The 22,590-nt window shown below is 36.7% G+C and overlaps 1 protein-coding gene across 2 annotated transcripts in view; it reads right to left on the reverse strand.

Annotated features, from left to right (window-relative positions):
* Positions 1-4,208: 4,208 nt before the first annotated feature.
* TDRD9 (tudor domain containing 9) overlaps positions 4,209-22,590 on the reverse strand; it is an 84,186-nt gene continuing 65,804 nt past the window's right edge. For both annotated transcript variants that reach the window (XM_074583851.1, XM_074583850.1), the window contains exons 23-36: positions 21,561-21,661; positions 20,651-20,824; positions 19,259-19,370; positions 17,635-17,847; positions 15,810-15,899; positions 13,635-13,898; positions 13,020-13,169; positions 11,878-11,948; positions 11,384-11,493; positions 11,107-11,203; positions 10,343-10,481; positions 9,148-9,257; positions 6,336-6,408; positions 4,209-5,011 (exon numbers count right to left, since the gene is read on the reverse strand). In XM_074583851.1, coding sequence (XP_074439952.1) covers positions 4,916-5,011; positions 6,336-6,408; positions 9,148-9,257; positions 10,343-10,481; positions 11,107-11,203; positions 11,384-11,493; positions 11,878-11,948; positions 13,020-13,169; positions 13,635-13,898; positions 15,810-15,899; positions 17,635-17,847; positions 19,259-19,370; positions 20,651-20,824; positions 21,561-21,661 — 1,800 coding nt within the window. In that variant the 3' untranslated portion in view covers positions 4,209-4,915. The remainder of the gene's footprint in view (positions 5,012-6,335; positions 6,409-9,147; positions 9,258-10,342; positions 10,482-11,106; positions 11,204-11,383; positions 11,494-11,877; positions 11,949-13,019; positions 13,170-13,634; positions 13,899-15,809; positions 15,900-17,634; positions 17,848-19,258; positions 19,371-20,650; positions 20,825-21,560; positions 21,662-22,590) is intronic.

Raw genomic sequence — 22,590 nt, forward strand, 5'->3', positions numbered from 1 at the left:
GCTTGCTTCTGTTGCTGCTTACCCTTTTCAACGTTACAGACAACTACAGCATGAATTCTTCAAGATTATTCAGCATGTATGAAGAGTCCATCACCTTCAAAAGTACTACTTTTATAAATCTGAATTTTAAGACTAGAAAAGGTCATTAGGATACTATAGAGTGAATTGTATACTCCAAATTGGAGAACATACTGACAGTCGGTCTTAAACACACATCACAGACATGGGATCAGCGGGATTCCTTTGTTCGTTATGGACAGGCCCCACAAATTTACATAAAATCAATTCAGGAGCACAGCTTGAGACCTTTTGGTCCTCTAAAACTGTCCCAGCCCTTGACTGGCACTCAGCTACTGCAGGCATTAGCCTTTCTCATTTTTAAAAATCCAATTTCCCTCATTAGAGGTGCTCATTTCCCAGATGATGGGTAACAGGTGGCTTCAGCCTTGTCTACATACGCTTTTAGAAAAGCCTCTCTATCACAGCATCATGAAATGGTTAAGGTTGAACCAGATGACCTGCAGAGGTCCTTCCAATCCCCTTGCCTCCCAAGACTATGTTCAGATGGCTTTTGAGTTATCTCCAGGGAATGATACTCCACAACCTCTCTGGACAACCTGTGCCAGCGCTCGGTCACCCTCACAGTGAAAGTGTTTCCTGATGTTCAAATGGCACCTCCTCTGTTTGTGCCTGTTGCCTCTTGCCCTTTCACTGGCCACCACTGAAAAGAGCCTGTCTCTGTCTTCTCCATATACTTGATATACACTAAGATGCCCCCGCACCTTCTCCTCTCCATGCTGAACAGTCCCTGCTCTCTCAGCCTTTCCTCATAGGAGAGATCCTCCAGTCCCTTCATCATCTTGGTGGCCCTTCACTGGACTCTCTCCAGTAGTTCCATCTCTCGTACTTTTTCACAGTCTATAGCTGAGTATTAATAAAACAAATTATATTTAGCGAAACATCCTCTGAAGTCTGTTCAGCACAAGTCTAGATGACGCTGAAATCTGAGCATTTGAACACATTTGAACTCCTGCCATTGCTCCACTCTAGACTATACACTGGTTGTTTTTAATAGGGAAGCCTTCCTGAAAAAATGCCCATAGCTACTTGGAATTCTTTTTTTGGTACATAACTCATAACACCGAAATCAGAAAAGACCTTGCTTTTGTGTCCTTCCAGCCCTCTTCTCTCAAAACCCATCTTTTTGGAAATCACCTTACTCTGCAACATTCAGGGATGCAGGAAAAATATAGAGATAATTGGAGTGATAAAGAATGATTAATGTACTTATTTGAAGAAAGAAAAAGGGTACTGATGCTGAATGCAATCATCTGGCTTGGGATGACCCAACACTGTGTGCGCATTAAGAGCTTAAAGGAACTCAAGAGATTATGACCATATTTTCTTGTCATTGAGGAACAGTAATGTTATCATTGTCTCTTGAGGCAAGAACGACAGACTTCAAACTAAGGCTGAAATTGTTCCAGCCCAACAAATTCCACATCGCTGTCTGTTGTAACAACTTTGCAAGGAGAAATTGATAAACTTTCTCACATGCAGCGTATTTACCACTCCACTTTAGGCTTCTCAAACTTCCTCCAGAGTCACAGGTTTCATATAGTGCATCACTTGAACTGTAGTTCCAAAAGGTATTGAATTTCACATGCTGTATCATTTTTCAACACTATCCTTTTTCATATTATTATTTAAGGATCCGAAGACTAAATGAATAGGCTGGCAGGCAGAAGTGGTCTGTGAATCTCATTTACTTGTTCTAATCCAGATGTAACCAGTATAAGTAGTAATCTAGGAAAAATGTAAAATTTCAGTGTAAATCAAAGGAGTACCTGGGCTATTTACCATATCTATTATCATATCAAATTATTTGTAATTAATTGAAGTTCCTTTCAGATACTAATTTACAGAAGAAATGAGAAGTCACTGATCACATAGCAAGTAGAGTTTTTTTAGGATATATTTGTCCATAATCACCTCTAGCAACAGAGATGCATACACATTATGTTCTAGTTGGAATCTTTTTGGCCAGGAATATCTGTATCTGCCTGGTACGGCTGCATCCTGGAAGTCCTGCACTTCCTACAGAAGACCTGAGGGCAGAGAACACAAGCTGTGCCTCCACCTCCTTTCAACTGCAGAATTCTATATAAGCAGAGCTGTGAGGCAGCAGAAGAGCGCAAGACAAGAAACACAGACTACGTATCCCGAAAAAGCATTAGTGATCATCCACACCATGTAATTCTACTATTGCTGATTCTAGAATGTTTCAGTCAAAGACGGAATTATTAGTCTGACCTGTTGCAGCATCTTTAAAAGGATACATAAGCAATATTCCCCACCCTTTTATCTGCCAAAAGGAAACACTTGGAAAAGGATAAAAATATGTTCTGGAATTCAGTAGGGTAGAGAGTTTGAGTTCCTCAATTTTAACAGCTATTGAGGGATCTGCTTTCCCTGGAGTTCAATTCCTTGTTATATTTGTTTATATGTTTGGTTTACTAGCACAGTCTGTGGCAGTAAATTCCAGAATTAATTATGTGCAATGGCAAAAAATCCTTTAGTGTTAAAATTGCTACCTGATTTCATTGTAGCTGTGGGGGAAATTATGAACAATAGTGAATGCACATGTTTTCAGATTTGAGAAGCACCTATCAATACAATTGGCTGCTTTATCATAACTATTGGAGGAATTCAAGAGTGTTAACCTGTCCATTTATAGATTTAAGTATTTCTACTTTGGACTCAGTGATGGAAAACAAAACATAAATGTGGATGATCACTAATAAATTGTGGTAAGTGGAATCTCATTCTGCTAGATGTTAGTGAGCACCTGGAGATGAAAGCAATCTTGACAAGCAGTCATGGCCTTTTTCTTATGGAAGTAACCCCTGAGAGACACAAGGCTGACTGAGATCAGGTCTACAGCCATACAAAGACACCACTATTTTATAATACTTCTTTCTCTAGTGCTACATACTATTAACCTTGAAGGGAGAAATCCTGAAGTTTGCCTTCAGCTTGTTTAAGCGACTTTGCAATGCTGTTGCAACCTAAATCAAACAATAAAACACAACTGCTGCTGTTTAAATTTCAGTACTACATTTTCATCTGGCAATAACAACATTTCCCAAGCAAAGCTAACTTTTAAGATATTCTGTTTCCTTCAAGGATAATCTATCACATATCATGTCTGCAGGCTTTTTATGTACCCAGGACAAAACTGGGAGCCCTTAAGAGTTAATACACAGTTCTTACTTGTCAATTGACCAGAACCAGGTTATGGGACTGTACGGGTGTTAGCATTATCTACTCCTCTCATCATAAGGATGAGGGTAGAAACCTTTCAGTTTTATTAGGACATGAGCCATTACAGAGTATCTCTGCTTTACTGAAAACATTACAACAGGCAGAAGACGTTCAAAAAGGCACAAGCAGCACATCAGCAACCCGCACCAGGTGGCAGCACAGACACATGAACAGACCAGGACATATTATCCATACAATTAAAAAAAATAAAAATAAAAAAAATATGGGAAGTCTGTTCCTCCCAATTTCGGTGTTGATTATGAGGAATTATGGTAAGTTACATTATTTATATCATGCCTTTTGGTATTACCAACTTACCTTTTCCTGCAGGAATTCCCATCACTAATAGGCAAAGCAAGGATTTGACATTCTGCCTGTTTCCTTTGCATCAAAAGGTGTGTTTAACTGCAGCACTTAATTTGCATACAACACTCAACTGAGAAATACTGTTGCCTAAGCCACTTGAGATGCAATTTTTCCTATTAAACATATCTCACTATATAAAGTGTGATGTTTTATGATTCACAAGGATTAGTGAAATGGGTCTAAGGAAGTATTGCTTACAAGCCACTGAAATTGCCTATTATATGGTTGCCCCTCTGTTTGGGTACAACTTAAAATAATTTCGTAGTTTAGGCATCCCCTTATTTTCCCCAAATCTGCCACTTTTTTTATGATTACTATTGATTCTCTCTGTTCTTCAGAGGATGACTGGGTATTACATGATCTTCAAATCATTGAGTGAATAGTGAGAAGATTAATACTTTTTCATATACTGGTTTGGTATTCATGTATTTCATGAATGCAATCATATACGATTAATAACTAAATTTAGCTTTTATTAAGCATGACCGCACAACAGAAGAGACAAATACAATTTATTTCACTTCTGCATTTTATTCTGAAACCACTGACCTCCTTTTTAGGACTACAGATCTCATGGGTAAAAATAAGAGGAAAGGATGAAACAAAGGTACCATAAATCAGTAATTCAAAAGCATTCTTCTGTCATCCAGGAAAAGAAATCATACGTTTTATTTTGCTGTATGAAAAATTACTGAAAAAATTGTATCCAGTACTTGAAGTTATATTTTGGATCAGAATATCATCTAGATCCTCAGTTTCCTTTGACCTTTTAGTTAAGAAAAACCCCCAACACCTTCCTTGTATGGCTTTTTGAAAAACTACTGACAAAGAGAAGAAGAAAATGCAACTTTCAGTTAAAGACAAAAAACCATGCCCCATGGCTTATGAGCTTTTAGACAGAAAATGAACAACTAAACCTAGATTTGCTTTGTCTTTCACGTATCTTGTGATAAACCTGCTCAGAAGTATCATTAAAATGAAAACTGCATCCTGCTTTAAGTCAGTTCATTCTATGAATAAACTCATCTGTTCTAGGTCAACAAACCTTAGCTTTTTAAAAAAACAAAAACCAAAACCATTAACAGTCAAAACTGTGTTTTACCACACTTACAACTAATCTTACGGAACAGTCTTGCAAAACAAACATACAAGGGTTATATAGAAGGCAAGAGTAATTTTTAGACTAGCTGTAATACCTCTTCCTCTGAAAGACTACTAGAAATACTTAAACGTTCAGCAAAACAAGCTTATGTAGCTGATAAAGATCATTTTCTCCTTCATGCTGCTTTTCTGACTGGTCAATGATACACTGAGAATCCACCTAATCAAAAGAAGCAAGATGAAAGTCAGAACGCATTCTTAATACTGTTTTCCTATATAACACAGTTAAGGAAGAGTTTTGACAGTTTCAAATTGTACAGGCACTTCAGTTCCATGCCACACATTTCAACATCAGAGCTAGTACTACAAAATGCTGTATCTCATGGTTTGCCTGAGTCAGAATACTATTCCACAATCAATTCCAAAGCATTACAGGTAGTATTTTATGTGATAATGTAAGAAAGATGTCCCGAGATTCTTCAGACTTCAGATGCAGTGGGGAAAATCCTGAGCCAAGGCCTACACATTAACTTGTTATAAAAAGCTGAACACCAATATTATCTTCATGATACCAAGGATAACTGAATTTGAAATATGAAAATAGAAACGCTTTGGCTTACAGCAATATATCACAACACACTCAAACCCCTCCGTGAATGCCTACTAGAAGTATGTGCCCTTGGTGCTCACTCCCTGTTGTCAATCTTTGCAAGAAAAGTGACCCAAAACCCTCATTCATATGCCTCAGGGTGGAAGATGCGTAGGGAGGGTTACCTCACTGCTACACTCACTAATTCCTTGCTCCCTTTTAATTAAGAAAATGCACTTGTTCATCAGGAAATTTAGTTGCCTGCAGGGCCCTTACAGAAAGAAAGGTAAGATTTCCAATAGAGTAGGAAGCTAGACTCTTCAGCTCTACAAAACCCTCCTGGATTTCAAGAAAACTGCCCTCTATCTGATCCCAGCATGTTCATTCTAAAGCAAGCCGCGTTTCTATCTGCTTAGAAGGGAAAAACCATCTGTAAGCACAGCAACCCAGAACAAAACTAAAATGCACAGCATTCAGATAAATCCTAAACAATAAGAATGTATCAATCTTTTTCTTTTAGGCCACAGCTGCCTAATATGAAAAGAATATAAAATTTTAACTTCCAACAAATGTAAAGTTGCCTTTACAATCTCTCTCAACTTGAAAATCATGAAGTGTTCTGATGGAAAATGCTAAATATTTGTATATACAAAATTAAAAAACAAAGCAAAACACCCAAACTAAACAGACTCTACAAAAATAGGGTATCAATAGAGGCTGATGCATGCATAACAGTTCTTAAGCCTTAAATTCAACTCAACATTGCTTTCAGTATCTTTAAAATCAGTATTTTTATTTTATTTTTTTTTTTAATTCCCTCCCTCCCCAGGCTTCAGACATTCTTCCAACGGAAATTCTCCCTTTGGGCACTGTTAAGTAACTGTACTTGAGTACTTTAAGACTCTTTAAAAAAAAAAAAAAGGAAAAAGAACAAAAATCATGTTTATACCCTTACCTGATTCCATGCATATGGCTTCTCATACCATGTAGGAACAATTATATCTCGAGGTTTTGGTTTGCTGATTAAACTGAAATTATATAAAAATAGCCTTAATACACTTGTGTTTGATTAATTATAAATACAAAGGAATTCTTATATTGGATACAGCTAGGCATTTACAAGGTGGCTGTGCTGAAGGGAGTCTTAGATGTCTTTGTTAATTTAGTCTGATTTGTTCACTTCTCTGTACTTTGCTTCTCTAGTGTAAGAAGTCACAATACAAATTTTCACAGGGACATTGTGTATCAGAATGCATTTTCTTTCAAAGAAAATAATGATTTATTTTTAAAAAAATTTACAAATTACTAGAATTTGCAACTGTCCTTTATTCTGTAAGTTTTATGCATGCTTATTCACTAGCATGTATAATACAGCTATTTTTAGAGTATTTTGCTTTGCATGACAACTCAATTACTATAGATTGTCTGTCTGCTCCAGTTATTTCCTCAAGCTGTGCAAAGTACAACAGTAGTAGACTTTAATTAATTCTGTCTAGATGTGTTTTTCAAACACACATTTTAGTCTTAAGTAGCAGTGACAGGTTGTAAATACAATTAGCTTTCAAAAAATGGAAAAAAGTTAGGAAAAACTGTTCAGGCTAAATTTTTACATATTTACTCTTATTAATAAAAATTTAGGTTTTTTCCAAGACATAAACCAAAGTACAATCAGAAAAAAAATATTCAAAATGACAAAAGATTTTACACAGAGGAAAAGAAGTCATCATGACAACAACCAGACTGTCTCTTCCTTCAAAATGGTAGATAAAAAAACCAAAACCAAAATCAGAAAAATTATCTGGAGGATCATTGGAACAGAATCAGTAAAATCACAAAGATTCTAAGACAGAAAATGCTATCACAGAAAGGTATAAAATCCTGAAGAAAAAAAGCCCAGAAGGCTGATGAGAATGCCTGAGTCAGGCAGTCAGCATTGACCGAGCCTGAGAAGACGTCAATGCTGAAGACCTGTGCCAAGGAGCTGCGCAGGCTGATCCTTCGCCTCCCAACTGGCTGGAGATGTCTGAACAATCAACCCAAAAAAGGTGCCAAAACAGTAGCGAGTATTCACATGTCTAAAGAAACAGCAGTGACATTTTTGTGCCTGGAACTGCGCATATAAGTGTTGATGTCTAAGTATGAGCTCCTGTTATTGTCAGTCACCTCCAGAGAGGTTTTGTGGTTTTGCTTCTTTGTGCCTATCCACTTTCCTTGGCTTCTCCCTACACTTAATACCACATGAATCACAGGAGCCATCTTCATTCAGATAACCATGGTACTACTACGTGGCAGTATCCAAAGGCAACGCAGACACCAGCTGGCCTGAGGTACTGGGACACAAACAGGAAATTAAATATTGCATCAGCAGTACACTTGACTGCTGGTATTTTACCAAGAGTTTTGCAGATATGAAAAGCGAACAGCTTGCCGTCAGCTTGCGCTGGTGCTCCTTAAGTTGCAAGTGAAAGCAGTGTCCATCTCCAAGGTACACTTCTCTGAAGCTGTACCACCGCTTTCTGGATGTACACGCAATCTTCTGGCAATTGTTTCTGCTCTTTTAATTTCATTTCCAGGGCCTCAAAACGTAAGGCTGAGTCCCCCCGCACTTTTTAATTTATTATAAAATACACCACACTGAATTTTCTTTCAAGTTTTGGAAATAAGAAGTATGGGTACTTGCTTTCAACTTAAGGCAATGCAGTAGTTTTTTTCACAGCTGGGAAAAAAAATAATCATCAACTGAGCAGGTACATTTAAAAACAAGAAACACCTGAAAACTCAGCATAAACAGCTGCTCTGATAATCATTTTGGTAATCCAGGGTAAGGGCAGCTAAGCATAAAAGCTTCTGATCTTTATCAGCATGAGGAAATGCCTCACTTCAGCACACAGTTACTTTATAAAAGCTCTATTCACAAAAGGTCACATTTCCTAGAGATGAGGCCAATACTAGAGAGCATAACATAACTCTAAAGTCATGGCTGAGCCAGAGCTCTTTTTGAAATCTCTTCAGTACAGACAGAGCCAGGTAAGGCTGAGAAAGTCTACCAATGATAGAGACAACACTAAAGCGCACACTACATTTTACAAACAAGGGAAGACTTCTCACAGCATGCTCAGCAGTGTCAGACATTAGAAGGAGCTGTTACAGGGATACTTCATTGAACTGGCACCCTCGAACACTTCCCACATACCACAAGCTGAAAAAATTCTCAAGGCAGGCTGCACTGACTCACAATAGTCTTTTCAGAACTGCTGTTTCAGTTACAAGAAGCAAGGAGGCCTGCTGGAAAAAAAGGCAGGTGGCCTTGGTTCAATTCCTAAGTTAACCTGGGACTCCAGCAATTAACTTGGCCTACACAGGTGTGTTGAGGGAGGAAAGGCAGCACATACAGTTCAAATTTAATGGATCGGGAGAAAGAATTTTAAAACCTTCTGCACCCTTACGCCATAGGACTTTATTAGCTTTGTCCTGGGTGCACAAAGCAAAGATACATCAGGAACTGCTATCCTGTAGAACAGGTTTTACAGTCTAGGTTTTATGACTCTTAAATGACCAGGCTTCCCCGAAGAACCAGTGCTTCCACAAGAAGTCTACAGTTGTTGAGTATACTGCTTTATAAATAAACAAAGCAAATGAAATGCATCATTAAATGAGAACGTATATTATTTCCCCAAAGCCTAATCTGAGCTATGCTTTAAGCAATCATTTATTATTCTTTTTTTGCCGAGACTGTGAAACAGATCTTATTTCTATGAAATTATTACCATAGAAGTTTCTGACGAATGTCTTCCTGCAGTTGTGTCATTTTCTCTTGTCCAGAATATACTGCACATTCACAGAGCAGCTTATTAATGGCTGTCCTTAGGATGTTTATCTGTAAAAATACCAGTGACAGAATGTAAATCACTCTAAACCAGCACTAGTTATCTATTGAATTATACTGATATGGAGGTGGTTGGGGCACCCATACCACTGAACTTCAACTGGAATATTATTAACACAAACAAAAACATCTGAAGAAACACTTCTTCCTCCAGATCCATCTCTGCTGGTCAAAGACGTTAATGTTCAGCTACTTGATACCACAATCGTAAAGGTTACTCAGATATGCCATAAAACATACAGGCTACCACTTGCATGGATTTTTTCCAATGCAGAATTCCTTCTGTAAACATTTTAAGGATTTTTCTCTATCTGTCCATAATTTTCACATGCACAACAACCTGGTGTTACCATTCTGGCTAAGGTGTCATGAATCCAGACATCACACACCCCAAGTCAGTGCTTTCAAAAAACAACAGCTCACAGATACGCACACCAGCATGTCCACTGTGTCCTTAAAAAGCCTCTAGAAACCACTGGTCATCACCTAATGTACCTGCTCTGTACACAGAACTAATCAGGTCCCTCACTGTCTAAAGCACACGTCAGATCCGATGCACAGGTCAAATACAGCTCACTGTCCTGCCTAACAGAGTGTATGTACATACTTCCCTCTCACAGATCTGTCTGCAAGATGCAAAAAGGCTGTAATGAGGACTACAGGGGTTTTTATCGTTTGTTTGTTTGACCTGCTTTATGAGAAGCAGTTTGATACAGATGATTTATCAGAGCTGTAAAATCAAACAGAGGACTGCAAAGCAGTCATGCTAGGCTGATCAGTACACAATAATCCTAGGAACACAACTAACAAATATTGACATCCAATTAGTGCAAAATCAATGCTTTGTTTTGAAAAGTGTACAATGTATTGTTCTATAATATTTTATTTTGTTCAAAGGAGGGGATAACTGGGTTTTTTTTGTGATAAGAATCCAAGGTTATAAGCAGGTAGTATGCTAAAAAAACCCCAAACCCACAGCTTAAAACAAGTTTTCTTACTAACTAAGAATGAAAAGCTCTTTTGTGCGGAATTCTACTTAATTCCTACTATAGCAGAAATTCTTATGCATGTTTTACCTCTGTTATGTCTTCCACTCCAAAATGCACATCAAATGTCAGCTCCATGTCATTTTCTGGAAGCAGAGAGGCCTCACAAGTCTGACTCCAACCCAAACCACACAGAACACCAGTATAATACTTCCCATTTTTATCAACCCTATATGAAAAAGAAAGAAAACAGTCTCGCCTAGAGATGAAGAAACTAAACTCGTATGAATGAAGACAGACTTAAATGAATTTTGCCATGCCGAACAAGATACAGGTGTTTTAAAGTAGCAAAAACAATTGAGAAACATTCACACATAGTCATACTGTTGGGTTTTTTTTTTTTTAAATACAGTGATGAAACAAAACTAAAGTTCTGGTTATGAAAACATATACTCATAAAACTTAAAAAGAAAATCATATATATGCAAAATGAAACTTTAATTAAGGAAAGCTAGCTTCATTATGCACCTGCCAGAACTCAGCTTTTACAAAAATCATGGAAGTTCCTCTCCTCACTTAGACTTAAAACTTGCCCAGTTCTACAGTTTATCTTCCTAGGCTTCCAGCACGATTGTCAGGAACTGTATTGCCTTATCGTGAGAGTAGAGCCTGCAGCACCAATTTGTAAGTACAGGAAACAAGTTACCTTAGCTACATACTATACTAAAACTAATAAAAGATTGATCAGGAAGAGAATATACTGAATGCTGAAAGCAGAGAAAAAAAAACCCATCACCAATTTGTACAAGTCCTAAAAAATAAAAAAAAGAACACTTTTTAAAACGCACAAATACCTGAGTTCTATAGCAGGAGCAAACAGCATACTGAGGAGTGCAAGCAGGCCACGAATAGGAGGCATCAAAGATGTTTTCTCTAAAATCACAGTAGATCCTGTCACCAAAAAAAAAAATTAAAAAACAAACGAACAAAAGAGTCTAAGGAGTATCTAATGAAAATGAAACATCAAAAAGATGTACAGTAGAACTACAGTGACATATTTACTCACAGAGGTATTCATATATAAAAACAAAATTCTAGAGAAACTGTCCAAGCATTTCTATTAAGCATTACCAGATGCATTTGCTGATAAAGAAGCAGCAACCAACAATTGCTGAAAGGGATCTTCTGAAGCATCATGGAGGACAACAGAGTTTATGCTTTCCTTTTGTATGAGACAATTTCTGGGGAGGAAATAATAAATATTTTCAATATTAGAAACAAAAAAAAACAAACCCAAAAACATGTAAGAACAGAATTATTTTAAATTCACAATGCAACCTCAATGGATAGCAGTTATGGCTGAAGATTACCATTTATCAGATGTTTATGATAGTTAATAAATAATTTCTCTGTAAGACATCAAAGCACCTTTAATAAAACCTTTCTTAAAATTTTACATAGCAATAGTGTGCATATTAATGCAATTCAGGCCTGACTACTTCAGTTTTTCAATGAATAAAAATTCAGTAAAAATCTGTAGAGAATAACTAGGATTTTTTTTTCCTATTTATTGAAAATAACAGCTGAGAACGTGCCAGTACTTCACAGTAAAAGTCTTCTCATACCTGAACTGGGATATTCTAGTCATACTGCAGCATTTTACCTCGTAAGGACTGATCGGGCCAACAACCGTTACCTTCAAAAATAGAGAGAACAAATGATGTTCTAGTTAGCCAGCACCTGGATCTCTCCAAACCAAAATCCTTCATAAATTAAAACCAAAACACGTTGCAGCATGTAACTGAACAACACTGAACTGATAAACGGCATTTTAATTTCACCCATTTAAAGCAAACTTTGCTTATTGAGGCCACTAAACAAAAATAATGTACTTTCACAGGTGATGGGGATTCACAACTTTCCTCTGGCTTAAAAAACACAAGCTCAGACTTTGTAGAGCACCTAACAAAATCAGGTCATTTTTGTTTACATGAGTGAGTCTTTAATCTTGAAAATATCTCAGTGAAAGCGAGCAGTTAAACAGGATTACTCCTGTGGGTAAACTGAGCACGATTAGGTGCTTGAAAGCCTGAAATTTTGTCAAGTCTGAAATGGGAAAAGAATTATAATGTAGATGAGACTTAACTTGTAATCAGAATGCAGAACAGGACACACATTTTCACGTTTTATATTCCAGCTTAGTAGTGACTAGGTATCTCAAAATACTTCAGTAAGAATAAATGCTGAGTTTGGAATTGGCAGCAGAAGAAACACCCACTGTTTCATTATTATCAGTTATTGAAGTGTTTGCTGCATTACCTATCCTAGCTGCTTACCTAATGCTAGCTGAAGAAGAACGAAACACTGTGTATAGTAAAACCCATGTTGAATTTTTCTGAAAAATTGATAGGGTTGTAATCTTGCTTTTTGCTGTAGCTTAAATAATGAAGACCACGTGTGGAAAGATTGTGTTTAGTTTTTCAATTTTATCTTCATTCTGCAGTGGCTCAAAGTGCTGCCTTAGAATGTGTCAAAAGAGTCAGTTCACTTAGCTCTTAGGCTATACTCCAAAACTTCACTGAAAGCTGCAAAAACCAGTCTGCAGTCATAGTCACATTACGGCTCTCTACCAACAGAAGGTAGAATGCACTATGAAAGACATCAAGTACGGTTTGGTTATTAAACGTACTTTCAGTCTTCATCTCCATTCTAACAATGTGAGAAGCAGGGTCACGTAATGACACATCAAACCCATCACTGAAGTTACCTTATGGGTCGGCGCATCACATTTATTGTCAGAAAACAAGTTTAACAATCTTTCAATGAGACGCTTTTCTTCCTTTCTTGATGATACAGGCATTTTCTCTTCCTTCTTTTCTTGGTCCAAAAATAATCCTTTGAGCAAATCATGGCTTTGCTACATAGTAATGGAAGAGTGTTAAAACCATGAAACAGATATGTTTTTAAAAAAAATTTACAAAAAAGGTCCTACACAAAGAAAATGCATATTTGCACATGAATATAAAAAACAATGTTCTTATCGCCTTTGAAATTATATAAAACACAAAAATGGAAGACAGTTAAAACTATGAAACAGTTACATTTTTTCAAAGTTTCAAAAACCAGTGGAGCAGTTCAGTTGATGCCATTATCTCCTAGAAAACATCTCTCTCAAAAGGTGTCTCAAAGCAGCAATGCTTTTGGCCAACAGCTCAATACAAATTATGCACACACATAAAAATATATTGTCCCATTCAAGTATTGGTCTTGTCTAATTCTCTGGCATTAGTCAAGACTTCAGCTCAACTTCTCTGGACTTCAAACTGCCTGAGCTGAAATAAATTAGTATAAGAAAAGTAGAAGCAGCTTGCTCAATACATACTTGTGATTCGTATGATTCTTCTGCTAGTTCAGCATAACATTCCTCAATAAGCACATCTCGAATGTTCACAAGCTCCTCTTTCCACCTCAAGCAATGGAAAACATCCACATGCAGAACGCTACGCACAAGTGAATACACCTCCACTAGAAGCGTGTAGCCATTTACTAGTGAGGCAAATCTCTGGCTAGCGCTGTAACTCCACCATTCCCCACATATAAGAGATTGTGCAGATGGACGCATCTTGCATATCTTGAATTCTAAAGCCTAGAGCAAAAACATTGAAAATAACACTTGCCTGAGTAGAGAATCAGCATGAAAATTTTCCATCTTCTCCACAAACTGTTTGAATTAATAACTATAAAATGACTTTACAGTTATTGCAGTGGCTTATGTAAATTTCTAGGACTGCTGTAAAGCTACTGGCAGAATTCTTATTCCGTTATTGCCAACACAGCTACACATTACATCTCATACTACTTAATATTGTACATAGTTGCTAATGAATCAGAGCAAACAGAGCATAAATAAGAGATAATTTGCTATTAATTCACCATCCACATTAAAACCTTAGGAGTGTAGAGATGTCTACTCTGGAAAACACTTTACAATCCATAGTTCTTTTCAACTAAGGTAACAGAAAACTTGGCAAGAGCACTGCAGCTATTCTGTCCCTGGCAGGCAAGAGTAATTAAGCTCTCTTTTAACTCCTTTTCACAATCGCTATCTGTAATTACGTCTTCAAATGAATTTACAACAGAAACCTTTTTTTTCCTAGCCAGTCATTAAAACTGGGCATTAAAAGATTAGGCCTGAAGCGGAAATACATTTCCCTTTAATACATCTGATGAAAAAACAAAAAGTGATGCTTCTTGCCAAAATTAATTCTTAGTTTTTAAAAATTAATTAAAGAAAACCAAACAACATTAACACTGTTAAGATCTCATACCAAGAAGAAATAAATAAAACCATACTTCTGCTGGTTTATTTTTCATTTTCATTATTAAATGCTTCAGAGAACAAAGTTAGTATAATACACCTGTTTCAATTAGCTTAAAAATATCTGAATGAGGACTGGAAAGCTGAATTTCACTTGAAGTCTCTAGTTATTTTATTTGTAAATATAGCAAGAGAATTATTTTTCTGAAAAACTATCTGAAGGAGTCCCTCAGATGTGTTACAGATCACTATTTAATTATCAGGAGAGTTCTGTCTGAGAAGATCCAAGCAAAGCCAGGAGTTCAAAAAACGGCAAAGCAGCACAATGCAAAACCAGAGACTTCTAGCTTTGTGAAATTTAGATCAGGTATCTCCTATGTATTTGTTCTGTAACTAACAGTGTAGCAGAGCAGGAGCTTTGACGGAGCAAAAATACTTGCTGCATGCAGGCAAAAAGGGATCCTATGCTGCCACTTCTCTGTAGCAGGAGCAGACAGGTTTAAGCAGGGAACAGATAAAACTAATCATTGACAGTTTCTCCTCTTTGGGCTGTTTTCTAGGCTGTATGAACCTATGTGATTTGCGCAGAGGTTCTTTAGCCTAAAGCAAAGCTGATCTACTGCTCAGCCTGTTACTCCTGAGCTTTGCATATAAGCAGGCAATAGAGGAACCAGAACAACATTCTGCTTCTAGAGAGTAGTTCTACTTCTCATAGAACTGATGGACAGCAAAGAAACTGATAACCAAAAGCAACAAGCAGCAAAAGGCAGCTGTCAGAGAAATCTCCTCTCTCCTTTCACTGTTCCTATGATTACAGGTGGGAGACAGACCCCACGATGTTGTCCCCACAGAAATGTGACCAGTTCAAACATTCAGTTAAAACAAATGAATACAAAAAATGTTCTTTTACATCCAGTCAAGCAGCAGGTTCAGGCTTTCCTTTTTTTTTTCCCCCTCTAGCACGTGTCCCTGAAAACAAAAGGCTGGATAATATTTTTCTACAATTAAATACAATGCAATTCAGTTACACACATTTAATTACTGCTCTGTGCATACATGTCTGTGGAAAACATTTATCCATCTATTAGTGAAGGTGATTTATTTGTAGGTGCTCCCATTGTTAAAATACATGTTACTTCATTATTATTCTGGAAAGCATTATGATTTGAAGTACGCTTCTGTTTGCCAGACCAGACATGAAAATATGTATCAAGCAGCAGTAAATAGCATCACCCCTACCTGAAAAGGAAGCTCTAGAAGACAGCTTGGAATCTCTCTTAATTTCTCTAAAGGCACTTTTGATCTATTGCCATAATCCACAAAAAAAACCTGGAAAAAGAATCAAGAGCATATGGAGAGATTCCATAACATTAGAAGTGCTACTTTGAGTAGCAAGGAAAGAGACAACCTAAGTTTAAATTACAGTACAACACAACCTTATCAAGTGAAATGGAAGCAAATTCAGAGTCTGGAAAAGATGCAAATGAAGTCATGTCAAAAATAACAGGTCAAATTCTATCATGTCTGTTATTTAACCCCTTGTCTTAAACATCCACTGGTAATGCAAATAATCTGCTAAATCTAGAAATGGCACATTTCTCTGAAAGGCTCTAATTCTTTTCCCACAATTAAATCTGTATAACCTTACTTCTTAACGGCGATACTACCTATTAACTGCTTTTAGATAAGCAAGTGCTAACATGGATCGGATAACTGTTTATAAATGCAAAAGAGAAAGTAATAAGATTAGCATTGTTGTTCACTAGTTTTCCATTATTTTAAACAGATGACAATGTTCAGTATTAACTCTGTAGTGGCAACACCCAGCCATGTTAATAAACTGAGAAATTCAAAGGAGGAATGGACTGTGCAAAGGCTAACCTTAAAAAAATTTAAAAATCTGTCCTTAACTGCTGAAAAGAACAGCCTGAAAAATGAATACCAATCTTGAACCGTGATGCTAATTTCCATTACTGATCTCAGCACGATAAGCCAAAATGTTCTGATTAATTTGTTGATGATACGGAACTCAGCAACATAAACACTGATACAAAGTAAGATCACACTGAGTGGACCTGAGAGAACTTAACAGGAAAAGGGAGAATCAAATGGATTGAAGTAAAAGATCATATCCTTTGGAATTTTTAACAATTTCTGCTATAAATGCTTCATTATTATTTATAAATTCTAATTAGCTGAAAATTACCAAGGACACAGGACTGAGTCTAAGATGACAAGAGATGGCCCAGGCAAAAAAGCTATGAAAAAGCAAACATGGCACGTGCCACGTGAAATATTTTTGAATGCAGAGGAGAAACACTGTGTTGGAAGGGGAATACTAGCATCATTGCATAAACAAAGGCAGAACTGTAAGCACAGGAGCATGCATAATTCTGCTTCAGAAAACCGAGGTCAAAACAAAACAGAGTGAGATGAAGAGCAGGTGAACAGAGAGTCAATGTAGTACGTGAGATGAGAAAGAATGAGAAAGATGAGCAAAACAAAGTCCAAGAAGAAAAAGATAGACAAGAACCAGAAGGGAGAGAAAAGAGGAAGAAGAGAAGAAAACCTAGGTAAACCAGGGGAAGAAGCACTGGCAGAAGAACAAGCATAGACGAATTGGCCATAAATGAGTGAAAATTGCCAATACAGTGGGGACAAGAACTTACTTTTCAGATGGATCTCAATATATTTATGAAGAGGAAGTGACGGGGCTGCTGCCAGCGATACAGCACTGGACCTATGCATTCCTTACCATGTTTTCAAAGTTACTGGAGGTTTCAGTCTTTATTTTGCTTCGCTCTGCTTCAGCACACAAAACACTTTACTGTATCAACAACAATTTAATTCTAAAATATTCCTGTGTTCTGGCAAAAAACTAATTCATCTATTCTGGCAACATTGTATTAAGGTTTTATTTTAGTTCTAGTTCTACAGATTTCTTTACTGGAATATTTATAATTATGATGAACATTGCGCTTTGTAAAAAAAAAAAAGCATAACTCCAAGATTGTTAACCCAATTACACTCTACCAATTCAATATGACATAACATATTACTGTACCTCAGCAAAATCTCCACAAACATTCAGAATACAAGCTCTATAGTATCCTCTGTTTTCCAGATGAGTGAACGGTGCCAGACAAACCAACTCTGGATGCGGAGACACTGTTAAATCCATCAGGTTCTGGCAGTCTATTTCAGCAGTTAGAGCCTCAAGTACAGTCCTATTTTTTTCATCTGTCCTGTAGCCCCAGAAGTGTCCAACTTCTACTATCTGAAAGTATAAAAATTAGACAATATCAGATTTCATATTATTTTATTCTTACACATCAATCACAAAACACATCTGAGCAAAACACATAAAAGCAACCCTATTCCTGACACACAGAAACGTTCTCATGCTGCAATAATGCAGTGAAGCATTTCTCTCTTGTAATTAGCTATTTTTAAATCTATACTTGCTGTGCAACTGCAATAAACTTTTCATCTAAATAGACGCTGATATAAGCATTACTAAAATACAGAAAATTAAGAAAAGACTGCTTCCATTTCTCTAAATCAAATTAACATACAAAAAAATATACGGCATACAGTTGATTAGACAGCTACCTAGAGATATGTTGTACTTTTCTTATTAGTGAAAGAATAGCAGTTAGCTACATCTATCAGCAAACTGGCATTGTTACTGTTATGATTAGCTATCCTTTAGAAAACTGAGAACACACCACTATTTAAATCAAATTGAATAAAGTCCGTCATCTTTTCAAATGGCTTACTGAACTCATATACCATTTCTGATCTTACATCGAATGCTTGTGATAAAAAAGAATATTTATTTACAGTACATACCATCATTAAAGCCAATGTATTAAACAGATAAACAGAAGTACCATAGATAGCTAAGTGATTGGAATATGTCTGATTAAATCCATGAACATTTTTGATCCAAGAGACTTAACTGAATAAAATGAAGAAAATATTCTTTTCTGCACTTGCAAAACAGAGCTATCAAGAGCTGTTTTAATACTTCAGCCTATAACTTCCACTAGCTCAGTGGTTTGGATTTTTTTATTATTTCAGCAGCATATATATTGCTTGCCATTACTCAGTTTCTTGAGAAGACAATAGTTTACACAAGATTTAAAAATTCTCAGCTTCAGAATTCAGAAATATTTATATATACATAGATTTCCCCTAGCACAATTATCATTTATGCATGCAATATTTTTCCAAATGAGCATGCAGTACCATTAATTCATCTCATGTCTCACATCTACTGTTTCTGAAGACTGCAAGTTAATAATAACCAGATAAATAGCCCAAATACCTACTGATTCTCATTTATATAGTGTACACAAATATTTTACCTCTCCCATTAATCCTCTACATTTATGCCTACTTTCAGCTAACATTTACTGCCACCAAGTCCAACAAATTTTCTGAAGTACAAATAAATTTCAATGTCTGAATTTTTTTTGTGACATCTGAGTACTATTTAACAAAGAACTACTAAAAATTAGACCAAGAATATTGTCTATACCTCTTACGGTTACCTCTGTGGGAAAAACATTATTAGTACCTCCTCTTTTCATTTCAGCTTGTCAGATATTCATCTGTCATCTCTACAAAGTTATCTAGGCACCAATTATTAGATATGGCCTACTTCAGATGTAGAATATTCCTACCTCTGTTACCCTGATGGAAAGAAGACGACTTGGGATCATCTTTGTCTGTTGTAAAGTACCAAATGAGAGTTCTACAGGCTCCACTGTCTGCTTCCGACAGTCCACATTTACTCTAAAAAATTTATGGAATAAAGATGCTAAACACTTTACTCACATGTGAAAATTCAGAAGTTCAATTTTTTTGCTTTCATTTGCTTCCCAAGGTGCCCCTAGGGCACATTTATGTACTTAATAACTTTTACTTAGAAACATATTAATTCAATTAGAACCTAAAATGACCACACAGAACAAAAATACTACAGAGAAACTCTCTGAATTCCATTATGACCAAACAGAGGAAGATACATACGAAGACGCAACTGTGCCATCAGTTTATTAAAACTCAAAAAAATTAAAGTTAAATAGTGGGGCTTTTTGCTATGGTATGCCTCCTAAGCTCATTTTTTAAAAATAGAGTACACTATAGCACAGTCACCATATCTTTTTTTTATATCTATAATATCCCTTTTAGTTGATAAAAATTAAGAACTCTAAAATTAGTCTTCCAGCCTAGGACGCTTCTTTCTTGAGTCCCTCAAGAATTAATTTTCACAAAGATTTTAATTGCTGTTTTGGGCACAGTGAAACTGCTAAAATCTTTTATTAAAAACTAAGTACAATTAACTGGAAGTGAAGTATTCACCTGCACTTTAACCTTTCCAGTTCATTCCTGCTTTCCTATTTTAGATTTCTTACTTTAAAATACTAAAATTGCTGCAGACCAGTCAGGAGCTAGGCAGATTACCATTTTAGCAAGTTGCTTGTATGATCTGAACCTGAGAATCACAGACACCATATAATAACAATGAAACCCACATGCCAGATTTTTCTAGCAAAAGCAAGTGCGGACCAAAGAGACTCACTACATTGAACTCCTCATCAGTGTTTCCTATTATGCCTCCCCACCTTACATTGCTACATTTCCCCCCAGTTTCTGTTGTTATACTCCTCCTCCATCCCTTTTTCTTTTATGTTCCCAAATACTACTCCTTACTTATTTTGGTTCTAGCAATCCCCACATTATCTCTAGCACAAATAGAAATTACCGTGTACGTCCAGATTTCCATACACCAAAGGCAAACTGACCAGAGGCTTAAAAAAAAAAAAAAATGTATACTTGAAGTTCTCTTAAACAATAGAACACCTTTAACTTTAACGAAATATTTCAGCCAATCATGTTATTTCCAGTCCTGCAACAACATTCTGCTTATACAAAGTTTACACACCTGTTTTTTTTTTTTTAACCTAACATGTCTTCCTTGGTGACACTTTCAAGGAAATTCCTACTGAATTCAAACCTCATTTCAACTTTACACTGCAAAGAAACCCATCTTCCTTATGCAATACAATTACCTTGGAGATGACACACTTGCAGCTCTTACATCTTGCAATTGCTTTTCGATATCATCTGGATAATGAACGTTCAGCTCAAGAGGAATTTTCAGCTGTGACATCTTGACTGACAGGTACACTGCAGGAAGTATCTTAAAGCCCTCCACTGGGTTATGGGAGAACTCCACAAAAGCCCTGTTCAAAAAAACCCACCATCAAATACAGTTACAATAAATATTTGATGAGGAATCAAAACCCAACAAAAAACCCCCCATAAAAGCCATCATTTCTTCTCCCTGACTTTATCTTAGCAGTCCAACAAACAGTAAAAAGTAGGCTCCTCACAAGCTTTGCCTTCCACTCTTATGCACCTTAAAGCTTTAATTATCATTATGGTTATAAGAAAACTTTCTAACATTCTCATAAGTACATACCAAATTTACTGGGCATATTTAATACAAATAGAAAGGCTGTGAAAATATAAGTAAATAAGAAAAGAATTAAAGATTGGAAAAGGCCTAAGGAGGGCTACACGAATTCAACTCTGGGCAGTTGTACTCCAAAGTTAGCCAGATTAGCTAAAACAGCCAGTCACACGCATTTTGTACAAAGCCACCTGACTGTACAAAATTCAGTGTGCAAGTTAGAAATAAATATAAACATATCAGTTGCAGTTACGGTCCACTGTTAGACAACACAGAAGGTGGTCTCTAAATCAACTAGTTTATCTAATGTTATTCCAACCAATGCATGTAAAACTTCAAAACCACCTTCCTTAACTCCAGTTAATACATTAAAAATAAATCACTGATTCCAAAAAGATGAGAAGAAATAAACTCATTTTGTCAGTGCACCATTGGCAAAGACATTGATTACTAGATTCATAACTAAGAACGTGAGAAAGGCAGGAGACAAAGTATTTTATACTTACTTTGATCCATCATAGGCAATAGATTTTACCTGCCCACACTGTCTAAACAGTGACTGCAACTGTTTATAGTATAGATACCCATAGGGAGGAATATTCTTCAGCTGTTAAGAAAAATAAGTTAAATTTGGATACATTAAATTATTTTAATGCATCATTAAGTTCACCTAAATAGTTCGCTTCCTCTTGCGCTTGAGCTGCAATAGTGATATACAATCTAAACCCCAACAAATTCGACAAATGCTATATACTATATTAAATTCAAAAATCTCAAAATAACCAAATCCGTTGTGCTGCTAATGCTGCCATACCGTCTTAAACTGGCAGATAAATGTTTTCTTTCTCCAACTATAAATGAAGCAGCTTAATTTATAATTACATGTATTTCTTTGATATTTTTTCCCAGAAGCTGTCTCATAACAGAAAAGCAACGGATTGCTACGCTGCTTTGTCCACCACTGGGAACTACATCCCAGGCAGCGCACATAGCCTGGGAAACAGGAGGAGCTACAGCCCTGCATGTCCTGGCAGAACTACCACGTATTGAATTACTGAGGTATGGTGGGACAGCTTGCACAACTGGAGAGCACTTATGGATGGATACATACTTCTTAGGGATGACAGACAAAGAGCAACCTCCTGGTCTTCCCTGTGTGTAGGAGTAGCACATATGTAAGTTGCTCTTACATGGAGCAGACAATGGGACAACCCAGCTTTTGTGGGTCAGGATAAGAGGTCAGCAAGGGTAACACTGAGGTGGGAATTTGTAACACAGCTTCAGTGAGGATGAAGCTGGCAATCTTTAGGCAACATACAGAGGTCTCCAGATCACAGACCCTGCATCTTAGAGGGAGACAATAAGGTCCCTGATAACCTGCTAGAGGGCAAGGCACAAGCTCCTAGATTTCTGAAGGGTGTTGAAAGTAACTTATTAACACAGGTCATGAGCCAAACAGGGCTCTTCTGGATCTGCTATTAGTGAACAGTGTATAACTCGTTATGGGAGTGATAATCAACAGTAGCCTGGGCCAGA

Source organism: Larus michahellis, chromosome 4 (genome assembly GCF_964199755.1).
Source record: "Larus michahellis chromosome 4, bLarMic1.1, whole genome shotgun sequence".
In the NCBI taxonomy this organism is placed as follows: Eukaryota; Metazoa; Chordata; class Aves; order Charadriiformes; family Laridae; genus Larus; species Larus michahellis.